Source organism: Aquarana catesbeiana, linkage group LG09 (assembly GCF_042186555.1).
Source record: "Aquarana catesbeiana isolate 2022-GZ linkage group LG09, ASM4218655v1, whole genome shotgun sequence".
NCBI classification, from domain to species: Eukaryota; Metazoa; Chordata; class Amphibia; order Anura; family Ranidae; genus Aquarana; species Aquarana catesbeiana.
The window spans coordinates 308296871-308322332 of record NC_133332.1 but is presented as its reverse complement, the minus strand read 5'-3'; the positions used below and the strand labels follow the sequence as shown (position 1 = coordinate 308322332).

Below are 25462 nucleotides of genomic sequence, written 5' to 3'. Positions count from 1 at the left end.
AGAAGCACATTTGTGAGGTCAGGCACTGATGTTGGATGAGAAGGCCTGGCTCGCAGTTTCCGCTCTAATTCATCCCAAAGGTGTTCTATCGGGTTGATGTCAGGACTCAGGTCAGACTTGCTCATCCATGTCTTTAGGGACCTTGCTTTGTGCACTGGTCCAAATCCTTTGGTGGAGGGAGGATCATGATGTGGGGTTGTTTTTCAGGGGTTGGACTTGGCCCCTTAGTTCCAGTGAAGGGAATTCTTAAGGCGTCAGCATACCAAGACATTTTGGACAATTTCATGCTCCCAACTTTGTGGGAACAGTTTGGGGATGGCCCTTTCCTGTTCCAACATGACTGCGCACCAGTGCACAAAGCAAGGTCCATAAAGAACATGGATGAGCGAGTTTGGGGTGGAGGAACTTGACTGGCTAGCACAGAGTCTATCATAACCCGATAGAAGATCTTTGGGATGAATTAGCGGAGACTGCAAGCCAGGCCTTCTTGTCCACATCAGTGCCTGACCTCACAAATGCGCTTCTGGAAGAAAAGGTCAAACATTCCCATAGACACACTCCTAAAGCTTGTGGACGGCCTTCCCAGAAGAGTTGAAGCTGTTATAGCTGCAAAGGGTGGGCCAACTCAATATTGAACCCTACGGACTAAGACTCCATTCACATCTGCGACCGGACATATTTGCTGCACCAAAACAGCTCCAGTACCTTTTTTTGCCACGTTTTACATTCCGCATTTTTTTGCATGACACAAAAGCGGGACTGCTACCCGTGTTTGGGGTAATATTTGGAAATAATGGCACTGCAATCACGTTTTTAGAACGTTTCCAAAAACATGGATAAAAACGTGCCTTTCCAGAACGCCCAGGTGTGAATGCGACCTAACATTTCCCCCTGTCGGGTTTTTCTACGAGTGGTGTTAAGTAATGGACTATTTCACCGTCTGGCATTGCTGGGTCATGTCCAAGTCATCTGTTGTCCTTGAAATAGGAGAGTAATTCTGGGAAGGAGCGGTGGAAGGCAGGAAGCGGGGACAGATCACTGCTTCACAGCAAGGCGGAAGGAGGCACATTGTAACACATTACTTAATGTATATCAAAATCCACAACACTTAAAGCAGAACTCCGGATGCAAAATCTTTTCTTGAACGTGGTTCCAAAGCCTGAAGGTTTTTTTTTTTTTTATACATTCTTTGCATGAAGGTAAAAAAACCTTGGGCAGGCAGCACCCCAGCCCCCCCTAGCACCCCTCTTATATGTACCTGAGCCCGATCTCGATCCAGCGATGTGCATGAGAGCAGAGGCTCTCTTGGCTCCCTTTCTCTCTCTCCACATTGGCTCAGAGATATCAGTAAGAGCCAATGGCTCCCAGTGCTGTCAATCACAGCCAGTGGGAGCAGGAGGCGGGCCGAGTCATGCTCTGTGGGCCAATGGACACACAAAGTGTGGCTCGGGAGCAAGCACACACGAGCGCCCCCATAGCAAGTGGCTTGCTATGGGGGCACTGGTGGGGGCCCGAGAAGGAGGATCAGGGTTGTACAGAGCAGGCAACTATAACATCTTTGTTATTTAAAGAAAAAATAAATAAAAATGTCCAGTTTTACCATCACTTTCAAATGCAATTCCCAATAGTACAAAAGGATAGAAATCCACTGTGTGCACCAAATGCCTTTGCAAACGTTATTATTATTATCTAGTAAAAGTAGCAGTGATTTTATCACTATGTTGCACAGCCTGTGCAGAGAGCAGAGCTGCAGGAGGGGCTCAGCAGGCTGGGCAGGGAGGGGCCCCCACTGTATGTAGGAGCACCTTCGTCCCCGACATAGACTATGGTATGGTAGCTCGCTGGTTAGAGGACGTTACAAGGAGGCAGAAAAACACAGTAAAAAGGCATTTTCAAGCAAAAATACATTACAGGGAGTGCAGCGGACATGTATGGATTATGGATTTTGTTTACTGTCACTTTAAAGTACCATACCTTAAAAGTAGGCCAGGCCTGGTTTTGGGCAGGCCACTGTGGGAAGCTGAGGTTTCACTGCTCCCAGGAGGTTGGCTCTACCACATGGTGGCCCCAGTACTCTGCTGCCATGACCAGTCAAGACATCTGCACTATCTACTGTTCAAGGAACCCCTAGCAACCTCTAGAGGAATCCTGGTCGGGAAAGGCCCCCAAGTGTGGCCCCTGACAGACATCTCCACATAATGTTCCGTGTATGCAATACCGCACATGGTCGGAAAGTGCCCATCCTACGGGAGAGGGTCAGAGAGCGCCCATCCTACGGGAGAGGGTCCGAGAGCGCCCATCCTACGGGAGAGGGTCCGAGAGCGCCCATCCTACGGGAGAGGGTCCGAGAGCGCCCATCCTACGGGAGAGGGTCCGAGAGCGCCCATCCTACGGGAGAGGGTCCGAGAGCGCCCATCCTACGGGAGAGGGTCCGAGAGCGCCCATCCTACGGGAGAGGGTCAGAGAGCGCCCATCCTACGGGAGAGGGTCAGAGAGCGCCCATCCTACGGGAGAGGGTCAGAGAGCGCCCATCCTACGGGAGAGGGTCAGAGAGCGCCCATCCTACGGGAGAGGGTCAGAGAGCGCCCATCCTACGGGAGAGGGTCAGAGAGCGCCCATCCTACGGGAGAGGGTCCGAAAGCGCCCATCCTACGGGAGAGGGTCCGAAAGCGCCCATCCTACGGGAGAGGGTCCGAAAGCGCCCATCCTACGGGAGAGGGTCCGAGAGCGCCCATCCTACGGGAGAGGGTCCAAGAGCGCCCATCCTACGGGAGAGGGTCCAAGAGCGCCCATCCTACGGGAGAGGGTCCAAGAGCGCCCATCCTACGGGAGAGGGTCCAAGAGCGCCCATCCTACGGGAGAGGGTCCAAGAGCGCCCATCCTACGGGAAAGGGTCCAAGAGCGCCCATCCTACAGGAGAGGGTCAGAGAGCGCCCATCCTACGGGAGAGGGTCCAAGAGCGCCCATCCTACGGGAGAGGGTCCAAGAGCGCCCATCCTACGGGAAAGGGTCCAAGAGCGCCCATCCTACAGGAGAGGGTCAGAGAGCGCCCATCCTACGGGAGAGGGTCCGAGAGCGCCCATCCTACGGGAGAGGGTCCGAGAGCGCCCATCCTACGGGAGAGGGTCCGAGAGCGCCCATCCTACGGGAGAGGGTCAGAGAGCGCCCATCCTACAGGAGAAGGTCAAAGAGTGCCCATGCTACAGGAGACGGTCAGAGACTGCAAACACATACTGTCAAAGACTGGGCATACATTGTAATTGTTACAAGAGACTGCTAGAGTTAACTTGCATTACAAGTCAGAGCCCCCTGCCACCCTTTAAAATTACTGGCATTGCGCTTAGTATTTCTCTCAGAGAGATGCATTATAAAAAAAAATAAAAAAGACAAAAAAATACATAAAAATAGATTTTAAAAAAAATGGACAGCACAGCAAGGTCTGAAAGAATAAACCAATATACTTAGTTAAAAGAAAAAAAAAAAGTTTAAACAAATATACTCCTTCACTGTCCCCGAGTGAGCACCTAGGCAGGGAACACACTCCCCACTGACTGCTGGGGCACATAATGGGCACCAAAGGGCTACTTCAGTGGCAGGTTAGGCCCCGGGGCATACTCAGATTTTTCTGCTTTTGTTGTATATACATGTTCCATGTTCCTGCCACCATCTATACAAGTTTATGAGTCTCATGATGGAGCTGCATGTATCAGCACCGGGCCCCGGCTCCAAAGTCCTGCATTTAGCATCCTGTAACCGAATACAGATGACCCTCGATCAGGTTCACACGGAGCTCAGCTCTGCCCGGTGCACCTCCAATTGTGCCAATTAAAGCTCAAACCTACACCGCGCCTTAGGAGCTATTTTGGAATGGTGGCCTCTGCCACCCCCTCTAATCTTACACACTTATCTCCCAGATCACTAGTAATACTCACCTCCCCCGTCCCCGACAACCCCGTGGAAGGAAACAGGACCAGAATATGAAATAATAAAGTCATCAAGGTGCGTGTTTCAGTCTCTTGCTCCTGTGCTTACATGTAGTCATTCCTCCATTAAAAACACGATCTCGCTAATTTAAATTCTCACAGGGAAAAACGAAAATGGTACCCAAAACACTCGGGGGGAAAAAAAAAACAAAGAACTTTCAATGTAACGTTTATATACCGTTTCTCACAAAAGTGGGATTTTGTGCCCATTAATATGAGGCAGGTGGGCTTTAACGGCGAGCTGCCGCATACAGTATCTCACAAAAGTAAGTACACCCCTCACATTTTTTGTAAATCTTTTCTTCTATCTTTTCATGTGACAACACTGAAGAAATGACACTTGTCTACAATGTAAAGTAGTGAGTGTACAGCTTGTATAACAGTGTAAATTTGCTGTCCCCTCAAAATAACTCAACACACAGCCATTAATGTCTAAACCGCTGGTAACAAAAGTGAGTGTATATCAGTGATGGCGAACCTTGGCACCCCAGATGTTTTGGAACTATTTCCCATGATGCTCAGGCACTCTGCTGTGTAGTTAGTTGAGCATCATGGGAAATGTAGTTCCAAAACATCTGGGGGGGGCCAAGGTTCGCCAATAGATAGATATAGATATATCTATCTCAAATCACACACATTACATTGAAAGTTTTATTATTTTACTAATAAATAAAAATGTACATAGCAAATTAGAAAAAAAAAAAAAAATATAACATATCTTTTTTTCTTATTGTTAGTGAAAGGTAATCCCAAATTTTGGGTTGTCGCCAAAACAGGAATAGAGGGTAAATCATCCAGTGAGGACACTATTTCCGGTGACAACCAGAGATTTGCTCATTTGAGAGGGATTTCCTATCACTTCCGGTTGTGGCTATGGGACAGGAAGTAAAGGGAAAGCTCCCCAATGGGGACACAGATAGGAAAAAAGAAATGGCGGTTAGAACCCTCTCTTACTCTATCCAAAATGAAAAGTTTGCCTTTAATGCTACTAAAAAATTTTTTTTTTTAAAAAAGGTGTGCACTTTGGTTGCACTATGGTAAGCACATAGCTTATGTTCTGAGTCAGCATGAACATTTGCCAATCTAAACAAAAGCCAGCTGCCATACATGCCAGCAACGTAACCCCAGATGTACTCTGAAGGCGTGTGCTGCTTATTTGCATTATGGTAACAAAGGCAACCACAAGCAAGTTACAGCTAGCAGACGATAACAGAATTCCAGATTACTTCTCGGTTTCTAGGATGCCGCATTTTATTTTAAAATTGTATCCAAATTTAACTTTTTTTGGTAGAGCAGGTAAGTATCAGTACCCCTGCTAGGTATTTATTGTTATCTGTGGCGCCACTGAGGAGATTCACCCCTCTATGTGTTCTGGTCACCATCGTTATTGGGACAGAAATCCAATCAGTCTACCTCTGTGGTCGGCACTGGCTCCTGTCCTAAGACAAGTGCCACCAGTGATTTGGGGGCTATTCTCACCAGGAGACCATTACTTCACTAACACCAATGATTTTTGGAGCTGCTCTCTCCCAGGGACCATTATACCACTAACACCGATGAACTGAGGGGCTCTTCTCCCCTGAGGGTCATGATCCCACCAACACCAATGATTTGGGGGCCATTCTTTACTGGAGGGACATGATTCCACCAACACCAACGATTTGGGGGCTATTCTTTACTGGAGGGTCATGATCCCACCAACACCAACGATTTGGGGGCTATTCTTTACTGGAGGGTCATCATCCCACCAACACCAATGATTTGGGGGATATTCGTTACTGGAGAGACATGATCCAATGGATACCAAATAATTGAGAGGCTTTTTTTTGCCTAGAGGCCTCTATCCCACTGACACCAATAATTTAGAGGCTAAAATCTCCTGGGGGCCACTATCCCACTGACACTAATGGTTGGAGAGGCTATTTTCCTGCAGGGTCCACTATCCCATTGGCATCAGTGGTTTGACAAACTATTTTTTTCGTAGGGTTTGCTATTCCACTGACACCAATAGTTTGGAAGGCTATTTTCCCCTTAGGGGGGCACAATCCCACTGACACCAATAACTTGGGTTGCTGTTTTCTCTTTTGGGGGCCATAATCCTGCAGATACCAATAATCTGGAGGCCATTATTAACTGCAAGCCAAGATCCAGCTGACACCAGTGATTGGGGGGGGTCTATTCTTCTCTGGTGGCCACAATTTCACTTACATCAATGGATTGATGGGGCTATTCTCTCTTCAGGGCCCTAATCCTGCTTATACCAATGATTTGGCCTCCCTGGAGGCCAAGATCCCACTGACACCAGTGATTTGGGGTTATTCTTCCTTGGTGGCCACAATCTCACTGACACCAATGATTTGCGGGGCTATTCTCCTCCAAATTCCATTATCCCATTAGCATCAATGGTTTCATGAACCATTTTTTACTGGTGTTCGCTATCCCATTGACACCAACAATTTGAAACGCTATTTTTCCATGGTGGTCACTATCCCACCGACACCAATGATCTGGAAGGCGATTTTCCCCTAGTGAGCCACAATCCCACTGACACCAATTATTTGGGTAGCTCTTGGGGGCCCTAATCCTACTGATATTAATGATTTGCCACTAATATTCCCTGATTCCCTGGAGGCCAAGATCCCACTGACACCAGTTTTTTTTTTTTCTTTGGGGGGCAGGGGGTGGGTAACCAATAATTTGGGATGGGGGGGGGGGGGGGGTGGCGATTTTTCCCTAGTGGCCTTAATCCTGTTGATACCAATGGTTTGGGGTCTATTCTTTCTAGGAGACCAAGATTTAAAGGTAAATTCTCCATTGGGGGTTCCCAATCTCAATGACACCAATGATTTTGGGGGGGTTGTCGATATTCTCTGTCATGGTCATCATACTTTTGGTTGATCACTCCTTAAGTTTGGCGAAAGGTATAGTCTTGATCTACCAATCCTTAATACATAACATGCAAAGGACAAGAAGGGAATCGGGAAGTTGGTGAACTAACCTGGTGACAGAGGATGGTTTGCTGGACCAGCTTGGCATATCGATCTAGACGGACACCAGAGTTGCTCCGGCTTCTCATTGCGGCCAGCTGTCAGACTCTGAACCCTGTAAGAGAATGAATTCTACATTATCAAAGCTGAACTCCAGGCAGATATATTAGACACAAATAAATAGAGCACTGTAATCATTATTATATATTTTAAAAATTCAAGCAGTGTCAAGTCCATAAATTTGGTCCAATATCAGCCTTTTGCCGTCCCAGTACAGCATGGCTGGATTGAGAAAATAAGAAACAGCACAAGGAGCAAATGAGTTCACTAGAAGCATGTTGACTGCAGGTGGAAGCAGGGTGGCAGAGAAATGAGCTCATCGCTTTGCTGCTTTTCCTTTCAATGTCCAGTCACAGGCTGGAGGCGAGTCCAGGATTACCTGGGCTCAGAGGTAGTGGATTGAATGATGCTGGCCATCAATCTGAGGACATTTATCAGCAACAAATACTATGGGGAAAATCTCTGGATTGAAAGTGAACATTGTAGCAAAAGCTGGTTTTGCATTTTAATCTTTCATTTTCATATTTTTATCTTTCGCTGACGTTCTCCTTTCAAGTCAACCACACAACGTCCTACGGTTATATGGCCAAAATATTTCTGAACACCTGGCTATTGCACCTAAATGAGCTTGTTGAACATCCCATTACAAAACATGGCCAGTACTATGTAGTTCCCCACTTTGTGTCCACTATTCTTAGGCGGCTTTCCACAAGAATTCATACCCTTTCAGCCACAAGAACATTTGCTAGGTCAGGTTTCTGATGTTGAAAGAGAAGACCCTATCCCAACATTGTCCAGTAGGGTTGAGGTCAGGTATTGATGTTGGAAGAGAAGACCTGATCCCAATGGTGTTGAGCAGGGTTGAGGTCAGGTACTAACGTTGGATGAGAAGATCTGATCCCAAAGGTGTTCAGTAAGGTTGAGGCCAGGTACTGATGTTAGATGAGAAGATCTGATCTCAAAGGAAATCAGTAGCGTTGATGTCAGGTCCTGATGTTGGATGAGAAGACCTGATCCCAAAGGTGTTCAGTAGGATTGAGGTCAGTTACTGATGTTGGATGAGAAGACCTGATCCCATAGACGTTCAGTAGGTTTGAGGTCAAGTACTGATGTCGGATGAGAAGACCTGATCCCAAAGGTGTTCAGTTGGGTCGAGGTAAGGCACTGATGTAGGATGAGAAAAAGCTGTCTCGTTATTGGTATTCTAATCCATCCCAAAAGGTGTTCGGTAGGTTGAGGTCAGGGTTCTTTCACACCCAACCACAGGTTTTATGGAGCTGGCTTTGTGTCATTCTGACTATAGTAACTTTTTTTTAAAGGTTAATAAAAACAAGAACATACATGTTCTATGAACTGTAGCAGTGTGAACATTTTACAGAAAAAATTGCAAGATCAGTTCCAGAAGATGCTCAAAAGACAAGATGGATAGATGACTGATGACCAAGTTCACCACAATATAAGGATACATACGTATGTACATCCTGTCAAAAGGACAATGTTACAATAAAGCCATTGTTTATTGGCACTCTTACCAGTATGGAATCTCTTTTGGCATCTGTCATGATATGGTCATCAAAACAAAACAATAAAAACACAAGCCTGCACTCAATAGGATGCAGGGAGGAAGTGGTGGAGTGGTGCGGATAATGGAATGGCCTAGATAGACATGGATGGTGATGTCAGCTACCCTCAACCATATTTTTTCACTTTTTTTTTAGACAACTCCTGGCCATATATCTCAACTTGGTTAATCAAGTAGACCCAGAAGTGAAGTTCTGGAGGTTTTGCATTGCTCCAGTGCAATACTAGTGCCTTTGGCAAAACTATCGATGCTCCCCGCTGATACCACCACCTGTGGAAGGGAATTCCACATCCTTGCCACTCTTACAGTAAAAAACCCTCTAGTTTAAAGGATAAACCTCTTTTCTTCTAATTTTAATGAGTGGCCACGAGTCTTGTTAAACTCCCTTCCGCAAAAAAGTTTTCTCCCTATTGTGGGGTCACCAGTACGGTATTTGTAAATTTAAATCATATCCCCTCTCAAGCATCTCTTCTCCAGAGAGAATAAGTTCAGTGCTCGCAACCTTTCCTCATAACTAAGATCCTCCAGACCCTTTATTAGCTTTGTTGCCCTTCTTTGTGCTCGCTCCATTTCCAGTACATCCTTCCTGAGGACTGGTGCCCAGAACTGGACAGCATACTCCAGGTGTGGCCGGACCAGAGTCTTGTAGAGCGGGAGAATTATCGTTTTATCTCTGAAGTTGATCCCCTTTTGAATGCATGCCAATACTGTTTGCTTTGCTTGCAGCAGCTTGGCACTGCATGTCATTGCTGAGCCTATCATTTACTAGGACCCCCAGGTCCTTTTCCATCCTAGATTCCCCCAGAGGTTCTCCCCCCAGTGTATAGATTGCATTCATATTTTTGCCACCCAAATGCATTATTTAAAATTTTTCTACATTAAACCTCATTTGTCATGCAGTTGCCCACCCCATTAATTTGTTCAGATCTTTTTGCAAGGTTTCCACATCCTGCGGAGAAGTTATTGCCCTGCTTAACTTAGTATCGTCTGCAAATACAGATATACAAGTCTAGGTTTGGGATGGATGATGATAATAGATGGATGAGTCTAAGTTTGAGGTGCTGGATCAGAGTGGACCTGCATTCAAAAAATGGAAATTGCCTTACAGGAGGCATCTAAAAATTTTAAGGGTACCACTTGGGCATAACTAACAATCTACCTATTGCCTTGAGTTCCAAAAGCAGTGCACATCCTGTGGCAGGAGAGCCAAATGCGGCCCTTTGCTTACTTTTATCCGGCCCTTAGGGCACTATTTCATCCCCCGATACTAACAATGGGGCTTAATTTCTCCCTCCACTAACACCAGTGAAGGGGCACGAATCCTCCCAATGACACCAACAATGGGGCACAATTCCTCCCAGTGACCCATTAACACCAACAATTGGGTCCAATAACACCACAGAAGGGGCACAATTCCACCCAATGATACCAACGATGGGGCACAATTCCTCCCAATGACACCAATTGGGTCCAAAGCCACCAATGATGGGACATGAATCCTCCCAATGACACTAACAATTGGGGCGCAATTCCTCCCACTGTTTTTTCCCCCGCTAACGTTGGGACCTTTTCTACTCCTAATGGCCACAGTTTGGCCCCCCTAAAGTTTGAAGAACAGTAAACTGGCCCCTGGTTTAGAAAGTTTGGAGACCCCTGACATAGAGTAAGATTTGGCAATGTCACTACTGTGCTGCTCATTGTTCTCCTTGCTGGAGAGGAAGCTGTACCTGAGGACCTGCAGTGCAAAGATCTTCCTGCTTCTGCATCCTTCATTCTGTAGATCTGAGCTTCCACCACCACTCCTGCTGCTTTTTCATCACAACCCCACCACCAGCACATAAACCAGTTATCTGGGAGGCAGCTCTATCATGAGGAAGGAAAGCCCAGCCGCTACCAAGATGGCCGCCTCCACACAGAGACACGGTGCAGAACCGGACATAGTAAACCAATATTGGGAGGAAAGATCAGCTGCGTGGAGACCACAGGCAATCCTGGTGACTAGTCCTCTGCTTGATTACAAATCCCATCTGCCATTGAGTGGTGACAGCTGGGTGGTAACGTCCCTGCAACTCCAGTTCAACCACACTTCCTCCGCACAGACCTGGGGCTGGGGGGGTAAACCATGCAAGAGCCTGTGCATTGCAGCTGATCACGAGTGCAATGCTTTGCAGGCTTTTGTAGTCAATGCACCTTGATCGCAAGATAGTGTTGTTACCTTTCCTCTTTTTTTTTTTTTTTGCAAAAAGGTGGACTGTGCCTTTAAGAGGAACATATATGAAATGAAGAGCAAATGGAAGGATGCTGGAGGAATCTGTGATACCTTCTACCAAGTATGGTGGGAAAAAGATATAGAGCTGCTGTGGTGTAGATAAGGTGGGCGATGTAGACAGAGTGCAGAGAATAAGGAAGTAGAGCGTCCACCACTCTATTGTACAACATCCCCCCCCCCTGTGTGCAATCCCCTGTAGTCAACAACTGATTGGTAAATGGTATCATGCTATAGCATGGACTGTATAGTAGAGATGGGTCATCGCCATCACCAGATGTCAACCCAGACCAGAACTTCACTATAAAGTCAAAGAAAAACAGCCTTCAACTCCAGGGAAAGCTACAGAATGCAAGGGATCCATGTTGGTCAATCAGGAGGAGATCCTGGTACATCCAAAGACTTTCTCAAGCAATCAGGGGTCACAGAATGCAAATCCTGGTCAGCCAATCAAAGGGAGCCCAGGAGGTGACCCCCAATGCATCTAGAGACTTCCTTAAATTTAGGGGGGGGGGACACAAAAGGCAAACCCTAGTCAGCCAATCAGAGGGAGGCCAGGGGGAGTGACCCCTGTTGGATTCAGAGACGTGGTCAAACAATCGGGGACACAATTAACAAATTCTGCAAGGGACAGAGGGAGGACAGTAAGGTGACCCTAATAGACCCAGAGACTCGCTCAAGCAATCAGGGGTCACAGAACACAAATCCTGGTCAGTCAAGCAGAGGGAGGCCAGGAGATGACCCCGATTGGAACCAGAGACTTGGTCAAACAATCAAGGGGACACAGAAGGCAAGTTCTGGACTGACAAATCAGGGAGGACAGTAAGGAGACCTTTATGGAACCAGAGACTTGCTCAAGAAATCAAGGGAAACCCTGGTCAGCCAGGAAGGTGGTCTACAGACTTGCTCCAACAATCAGGAGGACAAAGAAGGCAAAACCTGGAGATGGTTAGCCAATCAGAGGAAGGCCAGGAGGTGACCTCGATAGCATCCAGAGACTTGATCAAGCAATCAGGGGTCACAGAACACAAAGTCTGGTCAGTCAATCAGAGGGAGGCCAGGAGATGACCATCAATGGATCCAGAAGACTTGGTCAAACAATCAAGAGGACTCAGAAGGCCAATTTTGGACGGACAATCAGGGAGGACAGTAAGGAGACCTTTATGGATCCAGAGACTTGGTCAAACAATCAAGGGGACACAGAAGGCCAATTCTGGATGGACAATCAGAGGGAGGACAGTAAGGTGACCCTTATGGATCCAGAGACTTGCTCAAGAAATCAGGGGTCATAGAGGGCTAATCCTTGTCAGCCAATCAGAGGGAGGCCAGGACAGTGACCCCAAATTGATCCAGAGACGTGCTCGAGCAATCAAGGGGGACACCGAAGGCAATCCCAAGTCAGCCAATCAGTTTGAGGCCAGAAGATGACTTCCCTCTACATATCCAGAGCCAAAAACAATGGTGTGCAATGGAGCTGCTGCTGGTACTAGCCCCCATATCAGATGGTGACCCCCAGCCTAGGGAGATGACCCCATGATAGGACTTCAAGACACCACTCGGGCTCCCTCTGCAGGGCCCCAAAATGCTTCATCCTGCCTGCAGCTGATGGGTGACATCATCTAAGCCTAGGCGAAGTCACCGAGTGTGGATTAAGGATTGCTTAATTAAATAAATGAAAGAATAGGATACTGATGTATATGGTGACTGGTCGGGAATTCATGCAAACTTCTAAAGTTACCGAAATATCCACTTTAAGGCTTCTTTCACATTAGCAGCGCTGCTTACCACCCTCTGAAAAGCGATCCATGGTGGATCACTTTTTAGAGGGAAGTATAACAGTGGCTGACAGGTGTTCAGAATGCCTGTTTTTTTTTTTTGGCTTTTATTTTTAAAATTGCTGAACTGCAATTTTACATTGTGGGACCGTCCCGTCCCATTGAACTCAATGGGCGAGTTTGACAGGCGGAGCAAAGGGTCCCCAACCACAGCCCTGTCCAGCTATAGGGTTACAATTCGGGGGGGGGGGGGTTGTTTTTACTGCCCCCCATGGGCTGCCCATCTGAAAGAGCCCTAACTGACGTCAAATACTTAAAGCTGAACTCCGGGAAAATTTCAATACCACCCCTGCAGTGAAGTTACCCCTGCACTGCACTTCAAGGGTGAAGAGCTCATTTTCTGCCTAGAAAGTATCACTGAAAACCAGTTGTACTTACCTTATCTCTTGCTCCCCCAGCAGATGGCGCTCTCCTCTTCCCTCCGGGTTGGGTAGAGGCTCCTGGCGTCCTCATCGACATCATCCCTTCCTGCCTTCTTGCTAGGATGTTGTAAGGACACTCCCAGGTGGTTCAAATCCCCTTGCATGATCTCCCCCCCCTCCCCCCGTTGCATCAGCTCTGAGCTGATAATGGAGCACATGTGTGTGGGGGAGTCTGAGAGCTCCATCCTGTGATTGGGGGGGGGGGGGCGCAGTAACGGCTGAGAGTGTCTTAGCAACGTCCTAGCAACAAGACTGGATGGGATGATGTCACCTCTGGGAGTTTTTCAGCCAGGCTTCGGGTAGAATGTGAATGGCCTACACCTATAACAAGGGCATTATCCAACGTTACTCAGAGCAGCACAGGTAGATTCTTGGTAAAGGTGAACTAACCTTTTAACCCTTGCAGGGTGGTGAGGAGGAGCCTTACAGGGAGGGGAGGAGCCTTGCAGGAGAAGCATTGCAGGGTGGCGAGGAGGGGCCTTACAGGGAGGGGAGGAGCCTTGCAGGAGAAGCATTGCAGGGTGGCGAGGAGGAGCCTTGCAGGGCAGTGAGAAGTCTTGCGGGAGAAGCGTTGCAAGGTGGCAGGGAGGAGCCTTGCAGGGTGTGGGAAACCTTGTAGGGCGGGGAGGAGGAGACTTGCAAGGCAGGGGGGAGCCTTGCAGGGTGGCGGGGAGGGGCCTTGCAGGGTGGCGGGGAGGGGCCTTGCAGGGTGGCGGGGAGGAGCCTTGCAGGGTGTGGGAAACCTTGTAGGGCGGGGAGGAGCCTTGCAGGGTGGCGGGGAGGAGCCTTGCAGGGTGGCGGGGAGGAGCCTTGCAGGGTGGCGGGGAGGAGCCTTGCAGGGTGTGGGAAACCTTGTAGGGTGGGGAGGAGGAGACTTGCAAGGCAGGGAGGAGCCTTGCAGGGTGGCGGGGAGGAGCCTTGCAGGGTGGCGGGGAGGAGCCTTGCAGGGTGGCGGGGAGGATCCTTGCAGGGTGGCGGGGAGGAGCCTTGCAGGGTGGCGGGGAGGAGCCTTGCAGGGTGGCGGGGAGGAGCCTTGCAGGGTGGCGGGGCGGAGCCTTGCATGGTGGGGAGGAGGAGCCTTGCATGGTGGGGAGGAGGAGCCTTGCATGGCGGGGAGGAGGAGCCCCATGGCAAGGGTAGGTTTGAACTTTCCCCGGAGTTCAGCTTTAAACATTTCTTGAGTATTTCCTTTTGAAGATCGGTGTCACCAAAATAAATAAACTTTATAAACACCGAAGTGTAAACACAACAAAACAAAACGCCGATCCAGATCCATAGATTCTAATAGTAAAATTCTATATATATATATATATATATATATATGAGGCGGCTGTATCCCCTCCTGAGCGTGTACTGCCTGTGTGAATGAGCCTCTAAGGTGGTGACAATTGTCTGTGTGCTGTATGACGGAGCTGTGTACATCTCAGGCCAAAGACAAAGACCAACCCATAGATTATAATAGTTACATAGTAGATACGGTTGAAGACAATCGTCCATCCAGTTCAACCTGTGTAGGTGTTATGTGTGTCGATATTTCCCATATCTCTGTATGGGATAAATATAATAGGAGGTGGCTGCACCCCCCCCTCCCCCCCCCGAGTGTCTGCTGCCTGTGTAATGGGGCTCTGTGTGCTATATGGCAGAGCTGTGTAAATCTCAGGCCTGGATAGACAGAAATCCCAACAGTAACATATATACATATACACAATAATAGAAGGGGGCGGTTCCCCTCCTGTCACCCTTGTAAATAAGCCTATAAGTGGTGGCCCCTGTCTGTGTGATGGGGCTCCGCTTGCTGCATGACGGAGCTGTGTAAATCTCAGGACTGGATGGACACAAACACCAATCCAGATTATAACATTAAAATAATAGAAATATATATATATATATATAACACAACAATGGGAGGCGGCCGTATCCCCTCCTGATCACCTACCGCCTGAGTAATGGGGCTCTGTGTGCTATATGGCAGAGCTGTGTAAATCTCAGGACTGGATAGACAGAAACCCCAATAGTAAAATATATATATACACACAATAATAGAAGGGGGCGGTTCACCTCCCGCCACCCTTGTGAATAAGCCTGTAAGCGGTGGCTTGTGTGCTATACAGCAGAGCTGTGTAAATCTCAGGACTGGATGGACAGATAGCCCAATCCTTTGGCAGGTGGCTCCCTTTATATGGGTCTCCTCTGATTGGCTGAGTCTGGATTTCATTCTGGAGACAAGTGTCCTGATAAATGACCCCCCCCCACACACACACAGAGAGGGAGGGATCTGTGATGTCACTCATTAGCTCTTCCAATCAAAAACACTAAAACAACAGAAAAAAGAAAAAACCCAAAACAAACACAAATCTCCCGGACTTCCAACTCTCCACACAGAACATTGTATGGAGTCCATCCTGTCCACCATCCTCCCCCCTTGTCCCCTCCACTCTCCTCTATGGGATGATTACCTCCTCCTGGTCCCTCCACAGATCTCTCCAACACTTCCTTCCCCCAACTTCCACCACTGAGAGCCCGATCACCCTGCAACACACACTCTGCCTCTCAGGACACGCCCTCCCCCCCTACCGCCGCTTCCGATTGGCAGGAAGGTGGCCGGAGGCGGGGCGCTGAGAGAGAGATAGAGAGAGAGAGAGAGAGAGAGAGAGAGGAGAGAGAGAGAGAGAGAGAGAGATCCCTGGCAGAGGGAGGAGGTGGGAGGGGCGCGGCTAGGTGTTGGATTGCCAGGGAGGGGCGGAGCTTGGGTGTTTGATTGCCAGGGAGGGGCGGAGCTTGGGTGTTTGCTTGCCAGGGAGGGGCGGAACTTGGGTGTTTGCTTGCCAGGGAGGGGTGGGGCTTGGGCGTTTGATTGAGAGGGAGGGGCGGGGCGTGTGAGGGACAGATTTAAAGGGGACATCCATGGCGGGGGAGTCCCAGTGATAGGTTTGGATGTCCTCCTGTGATCTTTAGAATTTAACCCCTTCATGGCCCAGTTCGTTTTCTGCATTTGTTGTTTACAAGTTTAAATCAGTGTTTTTATTTTGCTATTTTGCTAGCAAGTGACTTAGAAACCCCAAACATTTTATATATATATATATATATATATATATATATATATATATATATATATATATATATATATATATTTTTTTTTTTTTTCTTTTCATTTTTTTTTAGCAGAGAACGTAGGAATAAAATGGTGGTTGTTACAATATTTTACGTCACGCCGTATTTGCGCAGCGGTCTTTCAAACGCAATTGTTTTGGAAAAAATACACTTTCATGAATTTAAAAGAAGAAAAAAAAATAGTAAAGTTTATATCAATTTTTTTATATAAAGCGAAAGATGATGTTACGCCGAGTAAATAGATACCCAACACGTCACACTTTAAAATTGCGCCCGCTCGTGGAATGGCGCCAAGCTTCGGGACTTAGAAATCTCCATAGCGACGCTTTAACATTTTTTTTACAGGTTACCAGATTAGAGTTTCAGAGGAGATTCTGTAGAATTATTGCTCTGGCCGTAACGGTCGCGGCGACACTCACATGTTTGTGGTACCTTTGCGGGCGCGACTTACATAGGCGTTCGCTTCTGCGGGGCGATCACAGAGGGACGAGGCGCTTTAAATTTTTTTTTTTTAGTATTTCTTTTTTTTCTTTTTTTAGATTATTTTTACACTGTCCCTTAAAAAAAAAAAAAAAATAGTTTCTAATCACTTTTATTGCTTTTACAAATAATGTAAACATCCCTTGTGACAGTCAGGCTGCGTTCACACTTCAGCGTTTTGAATTGGGGTCGGATTTTGCCGCAGATCTGCCCGCCGAGGTGTGAACGACAAGTCGCGGAACTCGCATTTCAGATGAAATTCATTTCAATGACACCTCAAATCGCGGTGCGGGTTTGCCATAAAAACGTGCTGCAATCCGCATCGCGGGAAGCATGTCGCCTAAAAAAAAAAAAAAAAAAAAAAAAAGGGTTTTAAGCGACATGCTGCCACGTTTTTATCGGAAACCCGCACCGCAATTTGAGGTGTCATTCAAATGAACGGCATCTCAAATGCAAGTTCCGCGATTTGTCATTCGCAGATCAGCGCTGTCAAATTGCGGGCAGATTCGCGGCGAAATCGCAAGACTTTCAAGTCACGGCAGTGTGAGAGGGGCCTGAGCCTAGGTTCACATTGACATGTCAAATCGCATGCGACGCCCTGGGCGTCAGGGCAATCAGGGCACTGATCATCAGTGCAGCCCCAACAGTGCCCAGCAGTGATGCCACTCTGTGCCCATCAGTTATGCCAATCAGTGCTGCCTTTCAGTGCCGCCTATAAGTGTCCATCAGTGCTGCATATTAGTGCCTCCTCATCAGAGCCACCCCATCAGTGCCGCCTCATCAGTGCCCATCATTGCAGCCTATCAGGACCTATCAGTGCCCATCAATACCACCTCATCAGTGCTCCCTATCAGTGCAGCCTATCAGTTCCCATCAGTGTCACCTATCAGTTCCCATCAGTGCCGCCTATCAGTGCCGCATATTAGTGCCTCCTCATCAGTGCCACCCCATCAGTGCCCTTCAGTGCTGCCTCATCAGTGCCCATCAGTGCAGCCTATCAGTGCCCATCAATGCCCCCTCATCAGTGCTCCCTATCAATGCAGCCTATCAGTTCCGATCAGTGTCACCTATCAGTTCCCATCAGTGCCGCCTATCAGTGCCGCATATTAGTGCCTCATGAGAGCCACCCCATCAGTGCCCTTCAGTGCTGCCTCATCAGTGCCCATCAGTTCCACCTATAAGTGCCCATCAGTTCCACCTATAAGTGCCCATCAGTTCCACTTATCTGTGCCCATCAGTGCAGCCAATCAGTTCCCATCAGTGCCACCTATCAGTGCCCATTGGTGCTGCATATTAGTGCCTCCTCATCAGTGCTACCCCATCAGTGCCCTTCAGTGCTGCCTCATCAGTGCCCATCAGTGCAGCCTATCAGTGCCCATCAAGGCCACCTCATCAGTGCTCCCTATCAGTGCAGCCTATCAGTTCCCATCAGTGCCGCCTAACAGTGCCGCATATTAGTGCCTCCTCATCAGAGCCCTTCAGTGCTGCCTCATCAGTGCCTATCAGTTCCACCTATCAGTTCCCATCAGTGTCACCTATCAGTTCCCATCAGTGCCGCCTATCAGTGCCGCATATTAGTGCCTCCTCATCAGTGCCACCCCATCAGTGCCCTTCAGTGCTGATCAGTGCAGCCTATCAATGCCCATCAATGCCCCCTCATCAGTGCTCCCTATCAATGCAGCCTATCAGTTCCCATCAGTGTCACCTATCAGTGCCGCATATTAGTGCCTCCTCATGAGAGCCACCCCATCAGTGCCCTTCAGTGCTGCCTCATCAGTGCCCATCAGTTCCACCTATAAGTGCCCATCAGTTCCACCTATAAGTGCCCATCAGTTCCACTTATCTGTGCCCATCAGTGCAGCCAATCAGTTCCCATCAGTGCCACCTATCAGTGCCCATTGGTGCTGCATATTAGTGCCTCCTCATCAGAGCCACCCCATCAGTGCCCTTCAGTGCTGCCTCATCAGTGCCTATCAGTTCCACCTATCAGTTCCCATCAGTGCCGCCTATCAGTGCCCATCAGTTCTACCTATCAGTTCCCATCAGTTATACCTATAAGTGCCCATCACTTCCACTTATCTGTGCCCATCAGTGCCGCCTCATCAGTTACCATCAGTGTTACCCATCAGTGCCGCCTATCAGTGCCCCCCCATCAGTCCTCATCAGCGCACATCACTGAAGGAGAAAAATTACTTATTTACTAAATTTGTTTTCAAAATCTTTGGGGTTTTTTTTGTTGCAAAAAATAAAGAACCCGGCAGCGATTAAATATCATTAAATATTAAATATCACCAAAAGAAATCTCTATTTGTGGGAAGAAAATGATAAAAACGTCACACGGGTACAGCGTGGCACGACCGCGCAATTGTCATTCAAAGTGCGACCGCGCTGAAAACTGAAAATTGGCACCTGGGCAGGAGGGGGGTAAAAGTGGCCGGTATTGAAGTAGTTATATAAGGACATGTGCGTTCCAATGCGTTTTTGATGCTTTTTAAAGCGTTCCAGTGCAGGAGAAATGTAACATGTAATACTTTTTTTTTTTTTTCTGGAACGTCCCGGACCTGACCGCACTGCTGTGTGAACGATGCCATTGAAAACCATATACCCCACTTTCCGCACTGGAACGCTTAACCACCTCCCATCCCAGCCATTGTAATATGACGGCCGCAGGAACACTCTGTCCCTGCGGAGCGGCCATCATACGGCGTCCTCGGCTCCCCGCCGTGCCACTCAGGAGCCGATGCGCGTGCCCGGCGGCCTGCGATATCCACCGGGCACCCGCGATGGCTCGTCACAGAGCAGGAACGTGGATCTGTGTGTGTAAAAACACAGATCCACCTCCTGTCAGGGGAGAGGAGACCGATCGTTTGTTCCTGGTATATATAGGAACACCGATCGGTCTCCTTCCCTAGTCAGTCCCCCCCCCCCCCACCCCACAGTTAGAATCACTCCCTAGGGAACACAATTAACCCCTTGATCGCCCCCCTAGTGTTAACCCCTTCCCTGTCAGTGACATTTTTATACAGATTGCAATTTATGATACATGTGATGTCATATGAGGGGCGGATTTACTTACAGGCGGTGGGAGGCTTTTTTTTTTTACTTCTCAGCCAGGAATTTGTAACTTTTTTTGTTTGTTGTCTTTTTATTTTGATTCAATAAATAAAAGATAGATTTTTTTTAAATACACGTTTAATCATCTTGGTGTGTTCTACATATAATCTTTTTTCACATGCAGAGGCACTATTCCTCCCACTGATACCAATGATGGGGCACTATTCCTCCCACTGACCCCAATGATGGGGCGCTATTCCTCCAACTGATACCAATGATGGAGCACTATTCCTCCCACTGACCCCAATGATGGGGCACTATTCCTCCAACTGATACCAATGATGGAGCACTATTCCCCCCACTGATACCAATGATGGGGCACTATTCCTCCCACTGACCCCAATGATGGGGCACTATTCCTCCAACTGATACCAATGATGGAGCACTATTCCTCCAACTGATACCAATGATGGAGCACTATTCCTCCAACTGATACCAATGATGGGGCACTATTCCTCCCACTGATACAAATGATGGGGCACTATTCCTCCCACTGATACCAATGATGGGGCACTATTCCTCCCACTGATACCAATGATGGGGCACTATTCCTCCCACTGACCCCAATGATGGGGCACTATTCCTCCCACTGACACCAATGATGGGGCACTATTCCTCCCACTGACCTCAATGATGGAGCACTATTCCTCCCACTGATACAAATGATGGAGCACTATACCTCCCACTGATACAAAAGATGGGGTACTATTCCTCCCACTGATACCAATGATGGGACACTATTCCTCCCACTGATACCAATGATGGGGCACTATTCCTCCCACTGATACCAATGATGGAGCACTATTCCTCCCACTGACCCCAATGATGGGGCACTATTCCTCCCACTGACACCAATGATGGGGCACTATTCCTCCAACTGATACCAATAATGGGGCACTATTCCTCCCACTGACCCCAATGATGGGCCACTATTCCTCCCACTGACCCCAATGATGGGCCACTATTCCTCCCACTGATACCAATGATGGGGCACTGTTCCTCCCACTGACCCCAATGATGGAGCACTATTCCTCCCACTGACCCCAATGATGGGGCACTATTCCTCCCACTGACATCAAAGATGGGGCACTATTCCTCCCACTGACCTCAATGATGGAGTACTATACCTCCCACTGATACAAAAGATGGGGCACTATTCCTCCCACTGATACCAATGATGGGGCACTATTCCTCCCACTGATACCAATGATGGGGCACTATTCCTCCCACTGATACCAATGATGGGGCACTATTCCTCCCACTGATACCAATGATGGGGCACTATTCCTCCCACTGATACCAATGATGGGGCACTATTCCTCCCACTGATACCAATGATGGAGCACTATTCCTCCCACTGACCCCAATGATGGGGCACTATTCCTCCCACTGATACCAATGATGGAGCACTATTCCTCCCACTGACACCAATGATGGGGCACTATTCCTCCCACTGATACCAATAATGGGGCACTATTCCTCCCACTGACCCCAATGATGAAGCACTATTCCTCCCACTGACCCCAATGATGGGGCACTATTCCTCCCACTGACACCAACATGGCCCCTTTTGGACAGAACGCTTAACAGTTGATTACATGGACCTAGAGGCAAAACATCAATTTACATCGAAGGTTTAATACGACTTCAATCCAATCGCCAAAGAGTCTATCAGTGTTTATTGTTTAAGAATAGATCAGGAGTTGTGAAAGCTGTTCAATAGAAGTCTATGAGGGATCAACTGAGTAGGGGATACCTGAAGAAAATAAGATCGCATCAGGGGCGGCATATGAAACAATCGACAAAAAAAAAAAAAAATTGGTAAACTTTTCATTTTATCCTTCCCAGGAGACAGAAGGCCTTTCTTTTTAGGCTTTTCTTTTTGGCTGGGAAGAAGGGCCAACTCAAGAGTTGACGGCCATGATTTTGAAATGGGATGTCCAAAAAGTCCAATAAGGTGTGATGGTCAGGTGACCACAAAGTGTACCAAGCTGTGCCTAGCCGAAGTGGCCCATGGGGAACGTCATTGTAAAATAAGTTTTATTTCTGAGGGATCCATCTCAGCGGCTTCTAAGGCTTCCCACAGACGTTGGATGGTGGCCTTGCGTCCCATGTGCTGCTTCCATTTCACCAGTCCCTCCATGACCTGCGAGTGCAGGTTGCCTGGATGTTGTACTTTACACCTGTACAGGTCGCTGTGGTCCAGTCCTAGGTGACCCAGAACCTGCTCCCATTCCGATCCCAGTTTTCCTGCCAGAAGGTTCAGTTGCCGGTCGTTAGGACAGTTCTGTAGGACATTGGCGGGCAAGGCCGAAGATTTGCTCTCTGGTACAGGAGAGCTCCTTTGGCAGCGCAGCTTTAAATTCTCCTGGACCCATGGGAATTCGGCCAGCGAGTCCAAGAAGACGTCGAAGGCCTTGGGCCCCCGGGTGGGCAGGAGGTCCAGGAGCTTCATGGCTCTTCTCTGACTGGTGACCTGCCCGCATATGTCCTCCAGTTGCTCGCGGGTGATGATGCCTTCCTGGAACAGATACTGGGGAACCAGTCCGTCGGCTACGGCTTGAGAACACAACTCAAGACGAAGGCTTCTGAGGAGCTCCCTGTGTTTAGAATCCATCGTTCACCTGTGTGAATAGGGACATCGATCGTGAATTTATTACAATACAATACATGGGCCTGTCTATACAAAACTTTAGGGCCTCATTCACGCTTAAAGCCAAACTTCAGGCAGATATAAAAAAAAATAAATATACTGCAGCTCTGTGTCCCCGTTGGGGAGATTTCACTTTACTTCCTGTCTCATAGCCACAACAGATAGTGAAAGGAAATCCCTAGGGATTCCTAGTTGTCCCCAGAACTAGTGTCCCCCACTGAAAGATTTCCCTTCTATTAGTGTTCCGGTGACAACCCAAAATTTGGGATTTTCTTTCACTCTCTGTATTAATGGTAAACAGGAGAAATAAAGAGGGTGAATCTCCCTAACGGGGACACAGACAGCGATAAAAAAAAAAAATGACAACTGTTCTAATCTCTCTCCACTCCATCCAAAACAAAAAGAAAAAAAAAAAACTTTTGCCTTTAGTTACATTTTAAAGTAGAACGAAAATGTCAAAACTTTACATTTGAAATTTTAATAGAGTAAGGGAGAGATAACCCATGTCAGTTTTTTTTTTTTTTTTTTTTTGTCATATGTGTCCCATTGTGGAGATTTCCCTTCACTTCCTGTCCCATAGCCACAACAGGAAGTTCCCAAATTTTTATCAAGTTTCATTTTGCTATCTGTGTCCCCATTAGGGAGATTTCCCTTCACTTCCTGTCTGCTGGCAAAAGTAGGAAGTGAAAGGAAATCCCTCCAAAGTGAGAGAATCCCTGGTTGTCACCAGAACTAGTGTCCCCCAATGGAAGATTCCCCTTCGTTCCGGGGGAACAACTCAAAATGTGGGATGTTCTTTCACTTTTGCAAGTTTTTAGTTATACTTTTTTTTTTTTTTTAAATCAATTTGGCTAAAAAGCTCTTTCGCTCCTCCCTGGTGATGACTTTAGTATGAATTGCCCATTAGGTGGGGTGCTGAAATCTAATCTTTAGATTGTAAGCTCTTAGGACACTCTGAACTCTCTGGTATCAAATTGTAGCGGAACTTTGGTATCCCTTTTATTTTGTAAAGCACTGAGCAAACTGGTGGTGCTAAATAACTCCTGTATAATAATAATAAGAATGATAACAATGAAAATAATAATAATATTAATAATAATAATAATAATAATAATAGAAATAAAATTAATGAAAAAAATAAAAACAAGATCATAACATTAATTAAAAAATAAATATATTTATAGTATTATTAAAAATAAAAAAAATAAAAAAAAATAAAAATACTACTACTAATATTATTATTATTATTATAAATACTACCTACTACTATTATATGACAGCTTCCTGCATACTGTTAGTGCTATAAAAATCCTGTATAATAATAATAATAATAATAATATATTATTAATAATAATAATAATAATATAAATAGTACTACACTGATATGATAACAACATTAATGAAAACAAATTCAATAATACCACTACTACTACTAATATTATTATTATTATTGAAAATACTACTATAACTGCTACTAATAATAATAATAATAATAATATTATCATCTGATCACTCCAGGCATGCAGACTAAATGACAGCTTCCTGCATAATGAACTGTCTGAGCCCTCCCCCCATCTAAGTATAAACTGTTGGTGCTAAATAAATATTGTATATATTGTATAATAATAATAATAATATAAATAGTACTACTACTGATATGACAATACCATTAATGAAAACAATAACACCACTATTAATAATAATACTATTATAAAAAATACTACTACTACTACTAATAATAATAATAATAATAATTATAATAAAATAATCATCATCTGATCACTCCAGACTAAATGACATCTTCCTGCATAATGAACTGTCTGAGCCTCATTCCATCTAAGTCTAAACTGTTGGTGCTAAATAAATACTGTATAATAATAACAATAATAATAATAATAATAATAATATATAAATAATATAAATAGTACTACTAATACTACTACAAATAATAATAACAATAATATTAATGAAAATAATAATAAAAATAATACTAAAATAATATTATTGAAAATACTACTCTATTACTACTAATATGATAATAACATTGATAAAAACAATAATATTTATAGTAATAATGATAATAATAATAATAATAATAATAAATAAAATACTACTACTACTACTACTAATAATAATAATAATAATAATAATACTAAAATAATTAACATGAAATGAAAACAATAATATTTATAGTAATAATGATAAGGATAATAATATCTTTATTATTATAAATATTATTATTAATAAAAAAAATACTACTCCTACTACTATTACTAATAATATGTTAATAACATTAATGAAAACAATAATATTTATAATAACAACAATAATATTATATCAACAACATTAATAATAATAAAACAATCATCATCTGATCACTCCAGGCATGCAGACTAAATGACAGCTTCCTGCATAATGAACTGTCTGAGCCCCATCCCATCTGAGCACAGGGATTGGACGGGAATGTGTCTGGGAATAGCCGTATATTCCTGAATTTACAGAATACACCGTACCGTCCTTCCTGCTGTCACTCTTTGTTTTTGGATTTTGGTAACTTCCTGTCTCCCAGACTGCTCTGCAAAAAGGCAATAGGTCATGTGATCAGAGCAGAGTCGGCCATCTTTATTACTGGCACTGTGAAAATGGTGCACCCTGGAAAGGGGAGTTCACTAGAGCCAAACATATTTAGTAGATACTCTGTAGACGTCTCTCAGTAGTGTGTAGGAGCAATACCAACAGGCGATAAAACTGTCGTTTCTTTGAATTACTTAAATCTGGCGCACGTGTCGGTATTTATAATGAAAGCAACGCACGCAATGAAGTTGTTGCACCAGCTTAGCTTAGGCAGCACCACCTTAAGCTGACCATAGACTGTACAATCTCTGTGCAATTTCCTTTAAGTTTATGTATACTAAAGAAAAAAAAAATGTAATATACTGCTGATTACCAATTCTTAGATGTGGTGTCTG

The 25462-nt window shown here is 46.0% G+C and overlaps 2 protein-coding genes across 2 annotated transcripts in view; both read right to left on the bottom strand.

Annotated features, from left to right (window-relative positions):
* LOC141109033 (phosphorylase b kinase regulatory subunit alpha, skeletal muscle isoform-like) overlaps positions 1-15710 on the bottom strand; it is a 58787-nt gene extending 43077 nt beyond the window's left edge. Inside the window, exons 1-2 of the mRNA XM_073600988.1 lie at positions 15592-15710; positions 6982-7085 (exon numbers count right to left, since the gene is read on the bottom strand). Of these exons, the coding sequence (XP_073457089.1) occupies positions 6982-7059 (78 nt within the window). The 5' untranslated portion in view covers positions 7060-7085; positions 15592-15710. The remainder of the gene's footprint in view (positions 1-6981; positions 7086-15591) is intronic.
* A 5748-nt stretch (positions 15711-21458) lies between these two features.
* On the bottom strand, positions 21459-25117 carry LOC141108715 (death domain-containing protein CRADD-like). The gene is made up of 2 exons (XM_073600594.1): positions 25007-25117; positions 21459-22464 (listed from the first exon to the last, which is right to left on the bottom strand). The coding sequence occupies exon 2, from the start codon at positions 22455-22457 to the stop codon at positions 21864-21866; it is 594 nt and encodes a 197-aa protein (XP_073456695.1). The 5' UTR covers positions 22458-22464; positions 25007-25117; the 3' UTR covers positions 21459-21863.
* Positions 25118-25462: the final 345 nt, after the last annotated feature.